Source organism: Lottia gigantea (genome assembly GCF_000327385.1).
Source record: "Lottia gigantea unplaced genomic scaffold LOTGIsca_28, whole genome shotgun sequence".
Taxonomy (NCBI): Eukaryota; Metazoa; Mollusca; class Gastropoda; family Lottiidae; genus Lottia; species Lottia gigantea.
Genome location: NW_008708898.1, coordinates 2,456,217 through 2,471,356, shown reverse-complemented (window position 1 = coordinate 2,471,356; position 15,140 = coordinate 2,456,217). Strand labels below are relative to the sequence as shown.

The 15,140-nt window shown below is 34.6% G+C and overlaps 1 protein-coding gene across 1 annotated transcript; it reads right to left on the bottom strand.

The window, feature by feature from the left end:
- Positions 1-940: 940 nt before the first annotated feature.
- LOTGIDRAFT_161292 (hypothetical protein) lies at positions 941-3,381 on the bottom strand (the record flags this gene model as incomplete). Its single annotated transcript, XM_009056615.1, has 6 exons — positions 941-1,115; positions 1,337-1,455; positions 1,844-1,957; positions 2,212-2,292; positions 2,798-2,925; positions 3,264-3,381. The coding sequence occupies 6 exons, from the start codon at positions 3,379-3,381 to the stop codon at positions 941-943; spliced, it is 735 nt and encodes a 244-aa protein (XP_009054863.1).
- Positions 3,382-15,140: the final 11,759 nt, after the last annotated feature.

The following is a 15,140-nucleotide window of genomic DNA, read 5'->3' as shown; positions in this document are numbered from 1 at the left end:
CATGATCAACCATCCTCGAACAATGGATAGGCATAGATAATTCTGTTTTTCGATCTTTTCAGTTTTCACGTTGGATAATGGCAACAGCAGTGACTCAACTATCATAGGGAATGGTTGAACCAAGTCCATGGGCAACCCTAAGATATCTGCCGTTAACAGGCATTAAATTGGCGAACAAAGAGTTCTCAGAATGCAGAAGAGCATAATATGTTAAAAAAAATTCTCGGGGTGGGGTCCCAACCCACTTAAGTCTATGGACTCTCATTTGTCCAGTTGAGCCACCGGGCAACAGACTATGAAATAAGTTAAAATAGGACCGACCTTTATTTTTATTTGTTGCTTACAAGAATTAAAGGGATATTCCTGTTCAATTATTTGATTAAGATCTTTGCTTTCTCGCCACCACACCGACATTAAAAATAGAACTGGTTGTTAGAAATACATATTTTATTGAATGGTAACAACATAACAAATAATAACAATGATGCACATATAATGTATAATACTGAAGAGAAAAATCGTGATCGTCGAAGGATCTGCATCTGAAATATATGGAAGCAGGAGCCCAACCAATCAAGGCAGTTATCGAAGACTTATAGAAAGTATCCTTACAATAGACTCTGATCAAAGAACACCGACGACGCAGAAAAGGTGCTTGTTATATTTAAGTTAAAAATGCGTGCTATAAGCAAGCCCTACTCAACGTCTGCGATATGGAATTTTTCCGAAGCGGACACCATCCACCAACAAGAAGAAGAAGAAGCTATAAGCATTTGATGTGGTAGCACGAAGCATGAAATATATTAACTGAACGAAATCGGGTCGTTACTTTTCCTTTTACAAGCAACATCTGAAGGCGATCCCGAGCGGACCTGAGGAATGACTATTCTATGCTGACTAAATTAGTAAGAAAATGTATCAGAATAATGAATATCATGGTCTATGGTGTTACATGAATATGTAAATAGTTGGTGGGTAATTTCAATGGGTTGTTCGCTCTTGTATGAACAACCGGAAGTGTGCGTGGTGTGCTAACTGGTGTTATTGGTGCAGATTCTCTCTTATCTCCAGAATTTGAATTATTCTCAGGTTGGCTTTCGTGAAGACCTAAACATCTGAAATCGAAAAATAGATTCATTGCAACTGCGAAAGATTCTATCGGGACCATCTGTTCTTGTTTGAACATTTCAGTTCCGGATTCCAGAACATAGAAAAAACATAACGAGTGGTTAATGCCGTTTTGGCATTTCCTTTTTTGATATAGGATCTGCATGGGCTCCGTTTCCGACACATCAAGTAGGCATTAGGACTGAAGTTTCACTTTTTCAATATTTACCTGAATAAAGTTACGTAAAGACTAGGTACTAAGGGAAGAACTTCACTGGCAGCAGTATTCAAAATATCTTTGGTTAAAGGACGGCGCGACCAAACATTTCGATCTTCTCGTAACAATCTCTGTTCAAAGTATAAAAAGGTTCTTGAAAAAGAGCCATTGAAGGACCAGCATCGGACAACGGACAATAGAAATGTCGTCCGTTTCTATTATATTTATGCTAGAGAATCGGCTTCAATAAAACGGGACGTTAGAAGCCTGTGATACTGACATTGTTTGCACTGTCGATCCAACTCAAACTGCAGGGGCAGAGATGTTAATAGTTTCTAATCTTTCTGATAATGCATTGTTCTTTTGTCCTGCAGGATGTCAATGTGTCTCGGTAGTTGGAAATGGAAGAAGTGTGCCAGTTCCGTTGTTCTTGCCAAACGTCCTTCAAAAGAACATCTTAGTTATTGAAACACGTTTAATATATTGGTACTCTTTCTCTCACTTTGTCCAGCCTCTCACCTGTAATTTTGCTGTAGGTTTATAATAGTCTATATTATATCTCTCTAATAATGCTGGAAGACTCAATAACCGTCTAGGTAAACCTCTTTTAACCATTACATCTCCATACTTCTCCTGAACAAAAAATTAAACATGAAATTAAGTGAAAGCCTCAAAACTGAAGTTCGGTGAAATGGTATACCGTGAATGTTTTTATATACAGCTCCGCGACATACAGCTTTATAAAAGCTGAGAATTGCCAAATACAGTCAGACCGATGACCACTGTGTATGTCATGGGTCTTAAATGTAATATGTACATCTAAGATAGGGGATACATTGGATTGGAAATCATTTGTGAAATCATGTTATCGATGTTGTCATACCTACCTGTGTATCAAAAACTTGTTTCAGTCGAACTTTAAACTGTTTAAACAGGCATGATGCCTGTAACTGACTAGAGTGCATGACCTAAAACATACAGAAACTTCAACTATCAAGACGGGAAAAAATTAAGCGCAAAAGTATGGATTTAACATAGTGGCAGGTAAAATCAGAATGGAATCTAACTTTGTAAGTCAAAGCTACAGTAACAGTACTACACTGACAGTTTCTATCATGCAAACATTCATAAGTGTAAATCACTCTGGAATTCTTACTCCTGGTAAGAGTTTCTCTAAAAAGATATATACTGAAACCAACTCGTTTGCAACCTTTTGCAAGATGGTGGCTCGTGATTCAAACTATAAACGACTGTATTTTGTAATGTGAGCATTTTGTATTTTCTTTTCCTCAAAGTTAAATGAAAAGGCCAACGGCAGTTAGATGGAAATCTGACACAATATCAAACTTGAAACCTAATGAGTTCTAGATATTATCAACTATGTGATCGAAGCAAAAGGAAGTGCTCGAGTTTACACATCTAGGCCTATTAGTCGTTAATTGCTGACTAGTGTTCCAGATCTATGGGATATACCTTTACATTATCTACAGATTCTATTAATCTAACCAATCCACCATTTAAAAGAATATTCTGGTCTGCTCGAATATCAAATATATATACATCGCCGCTAGGTGTCGATATAGCTATTAGAGTTATTGTCCCTGAAACATCAAAATAATATATATATACTTCAATAAATAATTCACCATAATTCAATGGTTTCTTCATTCATTAAAACCCCAGTTACATTCACCGGCTAAATAATTGCCATTTGTCGAGTTGAACTAGTTGATTTCCAGTAGCATCAGTTGTGATAATTTAAATGCTGAGAAGACATAATGGTCCAAAAAACAAGTTTCTGAAAGGCTACTTTCGTTGAGTTAAACATGTTGTGTTATTCACTTGTCTTTTTGTTTCAAAAAGAACTTTAGCGCCGATATGTTTTTATGTTCTCTTTTCGCAATGCTCAGTATTTGTTGGCTGAGAGGTAGGTACTCACCATGGGGCCCAATCTCAATTCCTTTACATGCAAATCCCACTATAGGTTCATCTTCTAGGATACGATATATAACTTTCTCTGCTGTTGTGACATTATTGATCAAATGAATTTCTGGCATTTTTTCAGCTTTTTTCACTGTGGATAACAAACGCTAGTTTCAAAGTTATGAAAAGAGCAGGTCACAGGGGTATGGTTTTCTATTCATCCTAATGCCATACATCATTTATACCTGTACGTATAAAATAGCCCCTTCTTAATCCATTTTGTCATTGATTTTACCACAGAAACAAATTCAGATTGCGTGTAAATTGACAGTTAGACAAACACTATTAATAATTGAATTTAATGATCTGATCGTTAACTAATTACTATGGCAGCTCAAAAAAGGTGTTAATTGGATCGGTATTCAACTGTAGGTGACAGACTCTCAGGGTAGGTCCTACTGTATGTCACCTTACTGGATTGATGAAGAAGGCCACATCAGGAAATGATATTAAGTGTAGTTAGTAGTGACCCCTGGCCACAGGTAACTTAATTGATTCATTGGCGTCTCTACGAATTATAAGGTGGAGGGGCCAAGCAGAGCACAGACAATAGTCACGGGGAACTCACACCACTCAGCATGTAAGAACGTAATAAGAACATTAAAATTGAGGTGCTAAAACGAAACTGAATTGATATGCACCTTTACATAGTCTTGTAGAGGTAAATGCCTGTTTTATAAACATATCAGGAATATCAAAAAGTATGTGCATATCTTCTCATGACTGAGGAGAACTATTGTCCCTTGACTTAGACCAGTCCAGTGTTTTAATTGAGGCACATCATTCAACTTAGCGCTATCTTTATTAGTTGCCTGTTATTCAATGTAATTTCTGTGTGTTATTTTTAAAGTGCGATGTTCATCTTAAAGTTACCCCAAACTAGCTCAAAAAGCGAAGGCAACTGTTTCGTATAATCCAGGTAAAAGTAATCGTAACAATGATGCCCACTGTTAATGGGTTAAGGTCAGGTGAGAGAAACGAAAAGAAAAGTTTGGATTTGCCAAAAATACAATTTAATTCTAAATGTTTAAAGTGTGATAGGTTTCTCTTCTCTATAATCCGAAATTCCCTCATAACCATGGCCTACTAAAAAACCTGTTTATGGCGACTATTATCAGACAAAGCAAAATAAATTACTCCAGATAACATAAATAACGGAATACAATTCCTACAGTGCGATTCACACTGTTAAAACTATCTGTAAACGCGATGCATATTTTGGGAAATCATTGTGCTAAATTGTCATTCAATATCTAGTTTAATAAGCTGTAAGTAGGTCAATGAAAATGACATCTATGTTAAATATATATAGTATCATAAGTGAAATCTCAACAATATACTCATGTTTATTTCCCGAGTAGTTTTTATAATAACAAAACGAGTTCCGAATTAACGAGTGAAAATGTGTATTATATTGATAGTTTAGTATATTATATTGATAACAATTGAATAATAGAAAAATAGGTATAATATACTCACCAGGGCAATCCTTACTGTCAACTCAGGTATGCTATAGCGTCCACACACCATGACAACACCTCTTCTATAGAGAGTGGTATAAAAGGGGGAGATAATAAAAGATAGATTTAACGATTATTTCAGTCTATTAAATCGATCGTTACAATTGTAATCTTTCAATCAGACATGATAGCCTATATTTGCACTCTGTCAGTCACAGAACAATAAAAGCATACTTTTGTTACTTTATCTTGAAGCGACAGTCCTTGGCCCTGTATTTAAGATTTATGGGTCAGGTAATTATGTCCGTTGCTCAATACATGTACTTCAATACAAAACAATACTTCTTGACAAACATGTACTTCAATACATTACTTCTTGACTTGACAAACATGTACTTAATGCGATGGCAACAGTATAGATCAACAGTTTTTAGCAGGCCTTTAAAAAGCAACGGAACTTCATATATCAAAAGCTTTTCTAAAATCAGAGAATGCGAAAACGTATCACATAATGATGTAGGACATCTATACGATGCAACGTCTAGTATTGAAATGAGTTTTACGTCCTACTTTTCTGCACCATATGGCTAATGAATGTTTTCCAGTACAGCGGCATTAGCCTGCTCTTTGTCGATTTCCAACTGTCAAGGGATCTTTAACGTGCACAGCCTTTAGCACACGGGGCCTCGGTGTATTGTCCCATCCGAACGACTAGACGCTTTTTCCATGTCAGCCCCTCTTACCTGCGTCACTGACAGGGGGAAACCGGGTGGAAAAGTCCGATGGTATTATCTATGCCGGAATTGAACCCTGGACCTTCAGATTAGCGTCTAAATCACTGAGCCACCGTGGCCCCCACTTCTAGTATTGAGTTATAAAAGATAAAACGTTGGTTTTTAACGGCAGTCAAATTGCTGTCTGCTGGGGAAATCTTAGGAGTACGGGCCGAAGGCCTGTTGGGAGGGCGGAATTTTGCTTGTATTTTTCTTTGTTTCGGGGTTTTGTCTGATATTTTTACTTATTATTTTTTACTTATACGCTTATGGGGGAGGGGTATAATGAAAGAAATATAAATAAAAGACAACCATATAAGATGGATGTATTTAATCGGAGCAAGATATCGAGCAATAACCCGATTACAGAGAGACGACCTTTTCACCAGAAAGTCACAAAATATCAAAAACGTAACCTTTGATACTATTTGAATAGAATCAATACATCACTTCGAATACCCTTGTATTATGTACTTTGAACAAACTTATCAAGCGTTGCGTGACAAAATTGTGAAGAGAGATGTCTAAAATAACCCCCGTTGCTCCAAAACAATTAAAACTTTTGTCTTAAATAAATGTTTAACACACGTTCGATTCTTTGATTTACATGAAAACAAATGACTAGTTAACAGGCCTAACAAATTTGTTTGAGCTTTGAAGTAACCAAAAATAGAAAGTATTTTTCAATAAGTCAATAAACAAAATAATCTTACACAATTAGCCATTTGCTTGACCAGTGTCAGAATTGAATTGGTCATTTGCCGAACAGTGCAATTTTGTGTCGGAGTAACTGGACGGAGTTGATACTGGACACTTTTATCATATACCATATCTGGATATCTGCATTTTAATGACAGATGCTTTAATGTGTTATTCTTGGAGAATGATAAACTCAGAACTTTTCTGATGACTCTTAATGAACTTCGTAAGGATTTTTGTTAGAGAAAGGAAGTTTTCGAGAATATAGATGAATCCGGATATTCACCAGTTTACCTGTCAAATAAAATGCAATTACCAGGAAGATACAGGTTATGAAAATCAAAGGGTTGCTGACAGACCACGAAAATTAAGATCTTAGTCCGGTTCGTCATTTTGAATTGTTCCTCAATTTATCAAAATGACTTATTGTTATAACTTTAAGAACTGAAGTGTATTTTATGGTTTGTGAAGTATAACAATAGAAATAGCTCAAATTACAGTAATAATACTCAAAATGAATAAGAAAGTACATAAAGAAAATAAAGGCTGTCTGTATACTCCATCAGGAAGTTTGGTATATACATATCCGTTAATAAAGATAAGAGCTCGACTCGATGATAGGTCGAAAGTAATAAATATTGTGAGTCATAGCGTCGTCTCACATAAAGTCACAGTCGTTCATATCAGAAAACACGTAAGTTATTTCATTTACTTATACATATTTATTCCTATATTATTATGTACAGACGACGAATATGAATATGAATTGGAGTCTTCAGACATAAAATGAGGAGAGTGTGATAAAGACATTAAACTGTCAAACTAGCAACTTTTGTGCCTTAAGTACAATGGTCTTGTTACAGAAAATATTAATCTTACATAATATATATCAGCATACTAACTATTTCTTTCTTTTCCACTATGACAACTTCAATATGAAATGATGAGCCTGACTTCATCAGGCATATTAAAAGAGTTGTAGTTTGCAAAAACCGTTTGAAATGTGAGGCAGCTTCGTTTGCCATTTAAAGATGGGTTTCATTATTTGATTAATTTGTGATTCTAATGAATTATCATGTATTCTTTATCATATCATTATTTTCTTATATTGCATATAATTTAAGTTTTAACCAATCATAAATGTCCATGTATGTACAGTCTGGATAACAATCTCAATATTTTACTGAATATCAGTCCGGTTATGAAGTCTATTTACAGTTATATGATTTTATGCAGGAGGTAATATGCAAATCTTGGTTTATTCGTAAATGTAAAATGATGTTATAACATTTACAAATACATCCTTAGACTTTTGAATATTTTGATAACTAAAATCAGACTTCTAAATTTATCATGTTTTATATTTTCGTTATGATGTCGGTTCAAATGGAAAAGTAACCATGGCATCGTGACATATGGGGGCGTTTCTAGAAAGCATAGGTTGAGGGGCCACAAAATTTTCCCAGGGGCACAGGTCATTCTTTCACTGTGCAAAATGATAAAATAATTTGAATGTAATCGTATTTTCAATATGTTCATTCATAATAGTAAACCATATAGGCGTATGCAATATATTTGCATTCATTTAAATCAATCAATGGAAATCTGTCTAACCATATAAATGTTATAATGCCGAATATTCAAACTGACTTTAATGGGTTGGGTCATCACGATTTATAAACATTCTTTTTATTTCTAACAATTTGATTGAATACAAAATGGTATTTTTTAGGATTATGATTTAAACTTTTTATGTTGTGTTACTTATATAAAATATTCTAACGCATAATCTGTTTGTGAAGCCTACCCATTACACCTGTAAGTATATATCAAATCTTTTTAACTGGAATATTACAGTTTTCAAAATAAGGGTAAGGTCAAACTTACATTAATTAGAAGTAAAGCAAGGCCTATGCTTTTATCATGAAATATATTATATCATTTAAGAGACATATTTTAAACAACTTAATAGGCCTACGCGCCTACGTTAAGTTTCCGTTCTCATGTATACGTGTCTTTCTGTGAATTGAATCATTTCATATCATATAATTATTCTCTAGAAAATGACTTCTAAACATTAAGGACATAGCCATTTTAAACAATTACAGTTACTTGGAAAGGACGTTCTTGGAACAATCTAAGAGATAATTAAATTTTGGGAAATTGGAATAGAGGATTTCTCATGACATCAGTGGAATAGCTCAGTCGGTATCGAATTGGATTCTTGTCTTGCAAGGCGATTTGGTGCGGTGGGTTCCGAGTCCTCATAAGGTAAGAAAAAGTCTGATTCCAGGCCCGGTATAATCTTTCATCCCCTAATACCTACTATACTTTGCTAAGGACCTGAAATGAAATGAATGGAGTTTTACGTCCTGCTTTTCTGCACCATGTGGGCTAATGAAGACGGGCAACGCCATGCAGGGTGCATTGAGGGAAATTTTGCTAGGACAGCGACATTAGCCTGCTCATTTTCGATTTCCAACTGTCGAGGGATCTTTAACGTGCACAGCCTGTAGCACACGGGGCCTCGGTTTATTGTCCCATCCGAACGACTAGACGCTTTTTCCATGTCAGCCCCTCTTACCTGCATCACTGACAGGGGGAAACCGGGTTGAAAAATCCGAAGGTATTATCTCGACCTATGCCGGGATTGAAATGCTAAGGACCTGAGAGTAAACTGCAATAATTGGCCACCTCTTAGTAAGTATATATCATATCATCCCGTCTGATCAAATGCATAAATTATCAAATCTATATTATATATAGGCCTATATGTACATAACATCAAGAAAATTTTTGTGGTCATTCAAGTATGAAAGTAGCCTAGTCCTACATAAGATTATATATAGTAAAGGGTAGGCCTGTAAATATAAATCATCTTCAATGGATTGACCTATATACAGCACAGGTGAGATGAATTTCATATCCTCTCATAGAGACTTAACAGACTTAAGTACAGCACGAGTTATTCTGTTAAAATATTTTTATTATTCATGAACTTCAAATATCCTACGCATAGCCAATGAAGAAATGTCAAATCGTTCAGCATTTGTGAAACTACAACGGAAGGACAACGAGAAAAATGGCATAAATAACAAGACTGGTAATTGTTAAAATTGCAAAATCCAACGATTAAAACGCCAATATTTTTTTAGAGAATAATCAAAAGTATAATTTCTAGCCTATTTAATTATCGATCATTATATCTAATAGACCTTTTCAAAGAATCAAGGAAGTAAATTGTTTTCAATGACGACAAGGAAGGTTCTAGAGGGATACTCTTAATTTCGGAAGAACCCACACTGGACGTAATTTCTACTACTCCCGCTTCCTTGACAAACGACGTAGGACCTCGTAAATATTTTTAATATTATTATTAAAAGGGCATACATGTTCCTTCAATGGCCGAAAGGATGTTTAATAGGACCTTTGAATTCGCAGTAGTGATCACTGGACTCTAAATCCACCTACTACTTCCCGGAGACATCGACGAATCATCCTGAAATTACTTTCAGTGGTTATTATTAAGTTTTTATCCCTTCATGATGCTTTAATTTCAAAGCGTTCTTGACAAGAATCTTGTGCAGACGACAAGAAGATAAATTTTGAACATGGGAAATAACTCTTCTTGGCTTTCTCTCAACTTTTTGACAGTTCAGCACGTGCCTTTAGCAACAGTTCTATAAATAGTAAACACGTGGTACAGAGAATTTTAACCAATCAAATTACATTATCACTTTCAGTCCGATAATGAAAATAAAAACATGGCCCAAAACACATTTACTTGTGTATCGATCGGTAGCCGAGAATTACTCTCATCTCACGAATACTGTGCTAGTGACACAAGGTCAGTGAATCAATGTGAACTCAATTCGGATTCTAACATTACGGATATTTACGACTTTCAAGCTCCGAAACAGGCTGAGAGACCTGCTTTTAAAAATGCAAAATTATGTCAAATTTCGTCTGTGAAGAAAACTGGATCGCCAAATAAGTTTGTCGTAAGAAAATCAGTAGAAACCACTTGTCACTGTGGTGTCGTTGCTGACAATGGAAACTCTGTTGACTCAGATTCAGAGTGTCGGATAATGGGTGCTAACCACTCTTATTCGCTTAAAGCACGTCAGGAAATGAAGAAGAATGGAGAAGGAAAATTTAGCAGCTCAGATGATTTGTGTATCAAACCTGAAGAAGATAACATGTCTGACAAAAGATCTTATAAAGAATTCCACACACTTTCTAAGAGAGAGAAGGAACCGATTCCTTCCTCTCCCACAAGCACAAAGGAAAATGGTCAACAGTATTCTTATGCATATAGTGAGGCCAAATGTAATACCACTCCTAGGAATAGGGTAAGGCAGTTTACCTTTTTAACAGGATTTTGATAGAGCAAATACAGTTGTTTGTTCACTGGGATTGTTATGTGCCAGGTGCACTTTTCAAGTTTATTTGTTTGTAGTTAATGACAGATGTGCATCACAATTTTAACAGTGAGAGACATGAAATTGAATAGGTCCTACTATGTGTTACTGGAAGTTTTGGTATATCAATACAAATATGCATAAGTTTCATACTCAATCAAGTATTACATAACATAGCATGATATCACTTTATAGATCATTAGTTTGTTATTTTGTCAAACATTGTTGCTGTTTGATTTCTTAAACATGTTACATCACTGGAACAAAAATGTGTTTGAACAACATCACTGTGTAATAATGAAATATTTTCACTGTTAAAAAAGTGCTCAATACAATTCTAGAGTGATATAGAAATATTAAAATTATAAAAAACATCACTGTAATATTAGAGTTGAAAAATGTAGGCCTATACAGGTTTTATGATGATCACAAATCCTAAAACAGCATTTAGATTTCAGTAAGATATTTGGCTCAAAGCTATGGATTGGATTTTGATTATAAAAATCCATAAAAAAATGACATCTATTCTAAAAGAGTGGTTTTACAAAATACTGATATTCATCAGCATTTGATGCAGAAAAGGTGTGGCATTTAAGTAACTCTGCTCATAGGCCGAAAATATTGTAGGGTTGAGATGACAGGCGAATCATGACCAAAGGCGCGAAAACACTACTTGTCTGTCTGAGTTTTTTTGATCGGTGCCCGAAAAAGATAATATTGCTCTCCCCTTTCCCCCCTACTGGTACTTGATGCATTTGTCTTCATATTGTTATATATATAGAAGGTTATATATAAGTATGATGATCAGGTTAGTCATGTGAAATCAATATTGTATGATAATCAGGCTGGGAATATTGACATCTATTGTTTTGTCTGCTTAATCATGAGTCTATGATCCATGACATGCAAACTAATAACGAGCTTTTTCAGATTTTCATGCTCAAACATTTCCATAAATTCTTAACCTTGTGTCTTTGAAAATAAGCTCTCTATTTTGAATGGAACTGAACAACAAAATATGACCAACTCAATTTTATTCAATTATTTGCTTAGCCTGCATTTCATTATTATATGATAAGGGTGCTTGAAAAAGGTGAAAGCTGAAGTTGGTTAATTACTTGGTTAATAATCTTTATGCACTACCCTTATATTAGTAAGATTTATTTTTGGTTGCATACACAATTTCTCATGGTATATGCAAAAATGGTTGTGGTATATGTTGGTAAAAAAGGAAACACAATCTATCTTATTTGCATATCATCACAATATTTGACGATATTTGTAGCCCATTATAAAAACTTAATTATTTTTATTGTGAAGTAGGCTATAATGAGTTTAATTGATGAGCATAGATCTATAAATAGAACATATCTACTTAGTGTTTCATTAAGGCTATGACATAATCCTGAACATGAATATTAATGGTAAATTATGTCATTCAAACTGATAATGAGCAATGTCAGATTTTAACTAAGGTGATTTGGAATTTTTTCTGCTAGGCAGTTAGGTGCTGTGAGTGCTAATCCACTTCATGGTAAGAAAAATTCTGATGCCATGATCAGTGCTTCTGAAAATTGGTCTGGTTTCGAAGTCACATGTTAGGATTTGGTTTTATACTATGGTATATTGTACTTTTGTTCTTACTTTTGGTCTTCATATGCTTGACTTAAAAGTAAAATTTTGTTCTCATTGGGATTTTGATGTTTGATATACTGGGAGATATGTTCTAACAGTAGCGAATTGTATACTTAACATTATGCTTGGTATTACGGTGTATTGAGACAAGTCTCAATAACAGCATCAGTCTGGTGATGCAGTGCCCTAAATTTGAATTTTACTTAAGGCAGAGGCTTGCAAATTCCATAGAACATATTTTCCAGATTTAACTTTGTGCTCCTACTATCAGGATAAAAACATCAGAGTTGAGGTGGTCAGTAAAAAAGATAAAGCAGATGATAATTAACATCATTAATTTACAAGATTACTAATGATGGTAATTAATCATTTAATTTGACATGCACATCATTTAGTCAATGTGTGCATCATTAAATCTATCATCCAATGCTATGATAATCATTAATTTTTATTACCTTCAACTGCAAAATGCAATAAATGCTTGAAAAAATCTATTATAGTATTAAATTATAGCAATTATAAAAAGATCAATTTTGATCAATTAATTTGAGTTTTTGCTGCATCAACAAATAAAGATAAGAGATGAAAAAAAAAAACAATATGCAAATTACATCTGGAATTAGACAAAGAATATTATAGTTTACTTGTCAACATGAAACAGAAAATTAACTATCAAATAGATAATGGAATGGATAATATTATGCCAGAGAAGTGAAATGTATTTTAAATACAATTTGAAAATGGAATGGAGTTCATAGTAAATTTCTTTTGAAAGATAATTTGGGGTGTTTATTTGTAGCCAAGCATTACTATAAGATATTTTTGTTTGTGTGTGTTGAGCTTATTTATAAGTGTTGTGATAAGCTGTATTTTATGGAACACAAAATGAAAGGAAATTTGGATAAGGAAAATTTGTATTTACAACTTCCTTAGTGAATAAACTTAAAATATCTTGAAATGTTTAATGTGGGGAAAATACACAATGCTTTTTTCCACAAACCTCAAGGTTTTATGTTGGAAGATTGAAAGGTTTTATTGACCAAGGCTTATAATAAAATATATTTTTTTTCCTCCTACAAACTTTTTTGTACAGGAAAACATAATAAATCACATGTTTTTGACAAGGATTAAATTTGATTTGATGGTTTCCTGAATTTGACCTATTTGAAATGGTTGATATGAAATGCCTCTGCTGCCTCAAGTGAGGGGAAATACAAAGTTTATAAAGCTTTCCATCCTTTTATTATGAACCATATAGGACTAATGAAGTTCAGCTTGTAGTGTACAATGACAGAAATTGTTTCAGCAGAGTCTACATGATAATGAGTGCTTGATTTCAATTACTTCGTCTTCATAACCCAATTAGGTGCAGAGGGTAATATATAAAACTCCGTTCATTTGATTTAATTTTGCTTTCGATTACCAACTGTTACACACTCTGTAGATTATCATCACTAGAGAGGTTTCTTCTGTTCTCTGTGGGAGCCGCAGTGGCTCAGTGAGTTAGACGCTTGCTCGCTAACCTGAAGGTCCAGGGTTCAATCCCGGCATAGGTCGAGATAACACCTTCGGATTTTTCAACCCGGTTTCCCCCTGTCAGTGATGCAGGTAAGAGGGGCTGACATGGAAAAAGCGTCTAGTAGTTCGGATGGGACAATAAACCGAGGCCCCGTGTGCTACAGGCTGTGCACGTTAAAAGATCCCTTGACAGTTGGAAATCGAAAAAGAGCTGGCTAATGCCGCTGTCCTGGCAAAATTTCCCTCATGGCACCCTGCATGGCGTTGCCCGTCTTCATTAGCCCACAAGGTGCAGAAGAGTAGGACGTGAAACTCCATTCATTTCATTTCATTTCTGTTACTCTGTATGTACTGGTCTCTGTCCTTGAGTCATTTCTTCCTCTAGCTCTCTCTTATAAAGTACTTGCAATAATGATGGAAACATTAAATTTTAGTACATAATATATAGGACATTCTAGTGCAACCAGGTTTGTCAGAATGCTTACCTTCCTAGTACTCAATGACATATTATATAAAGTAGATTGAACCAATATAAAGATCTAGGGTATAGGATTGTAACTGTGGTGTGAAATACCGGAGTCTTTCCTTATAATCTGATGGATTTGAACAATTAAATGTCAGTGGTCAAAGGGATGAGGTTACCTGTACTGAGAGACTTGTTCTTGAAATCAGACTCACATTTGGGCCATCAACCGAGTGTGTTTGATTGGAGCTCTGAAATGGCTGACTCATTTGGCTACTTTTTAATGAGCACACTAAGTCAAATATTGATGGAAATTTTTGCTCCAGATTTTTGTTGAAATAACTTGATAGAGTACCACTAAGCTTGTTAATTTGGGTTGTTTGTCAATCATGTGAAGAATTTTGTTAGTACTTTAAAATCTGAAGTTTCATGACAGTGAAATTATTGATGAGTCCTGCATGTTTTTATTTCTAAACCTTTCTTTTTGATTTGATAAGTTCTTTACTGTTTTAGTGCATCAATTTAGAATAAAAGATTTATGATGGGTTGTGATAAATTTGTTTTGAAAGTATGCAATGTGGTATATGTAGTTTAGAGAAGATGTTTGAACCTATGTTTATGAAGTGTTTAGAATCAAGCTGTTGTTTGAAGTATGAAAAGGTAGAATCTAATAGAGAAGATGTAGAACAAAGAGTTGAGTTGTATTATTACCACCTGTTTCTCATTTACCTGGATTTTTTATCAACAGATAGTAGGCCACTACTGTTAAAATGACTTGTTGTTTTGCTGCATTGATATTTTGATTGTTGTGCCAATCTCCATCAGAAAGTTTTGATACTTCAAATTTGATATGGCTGCCTAACA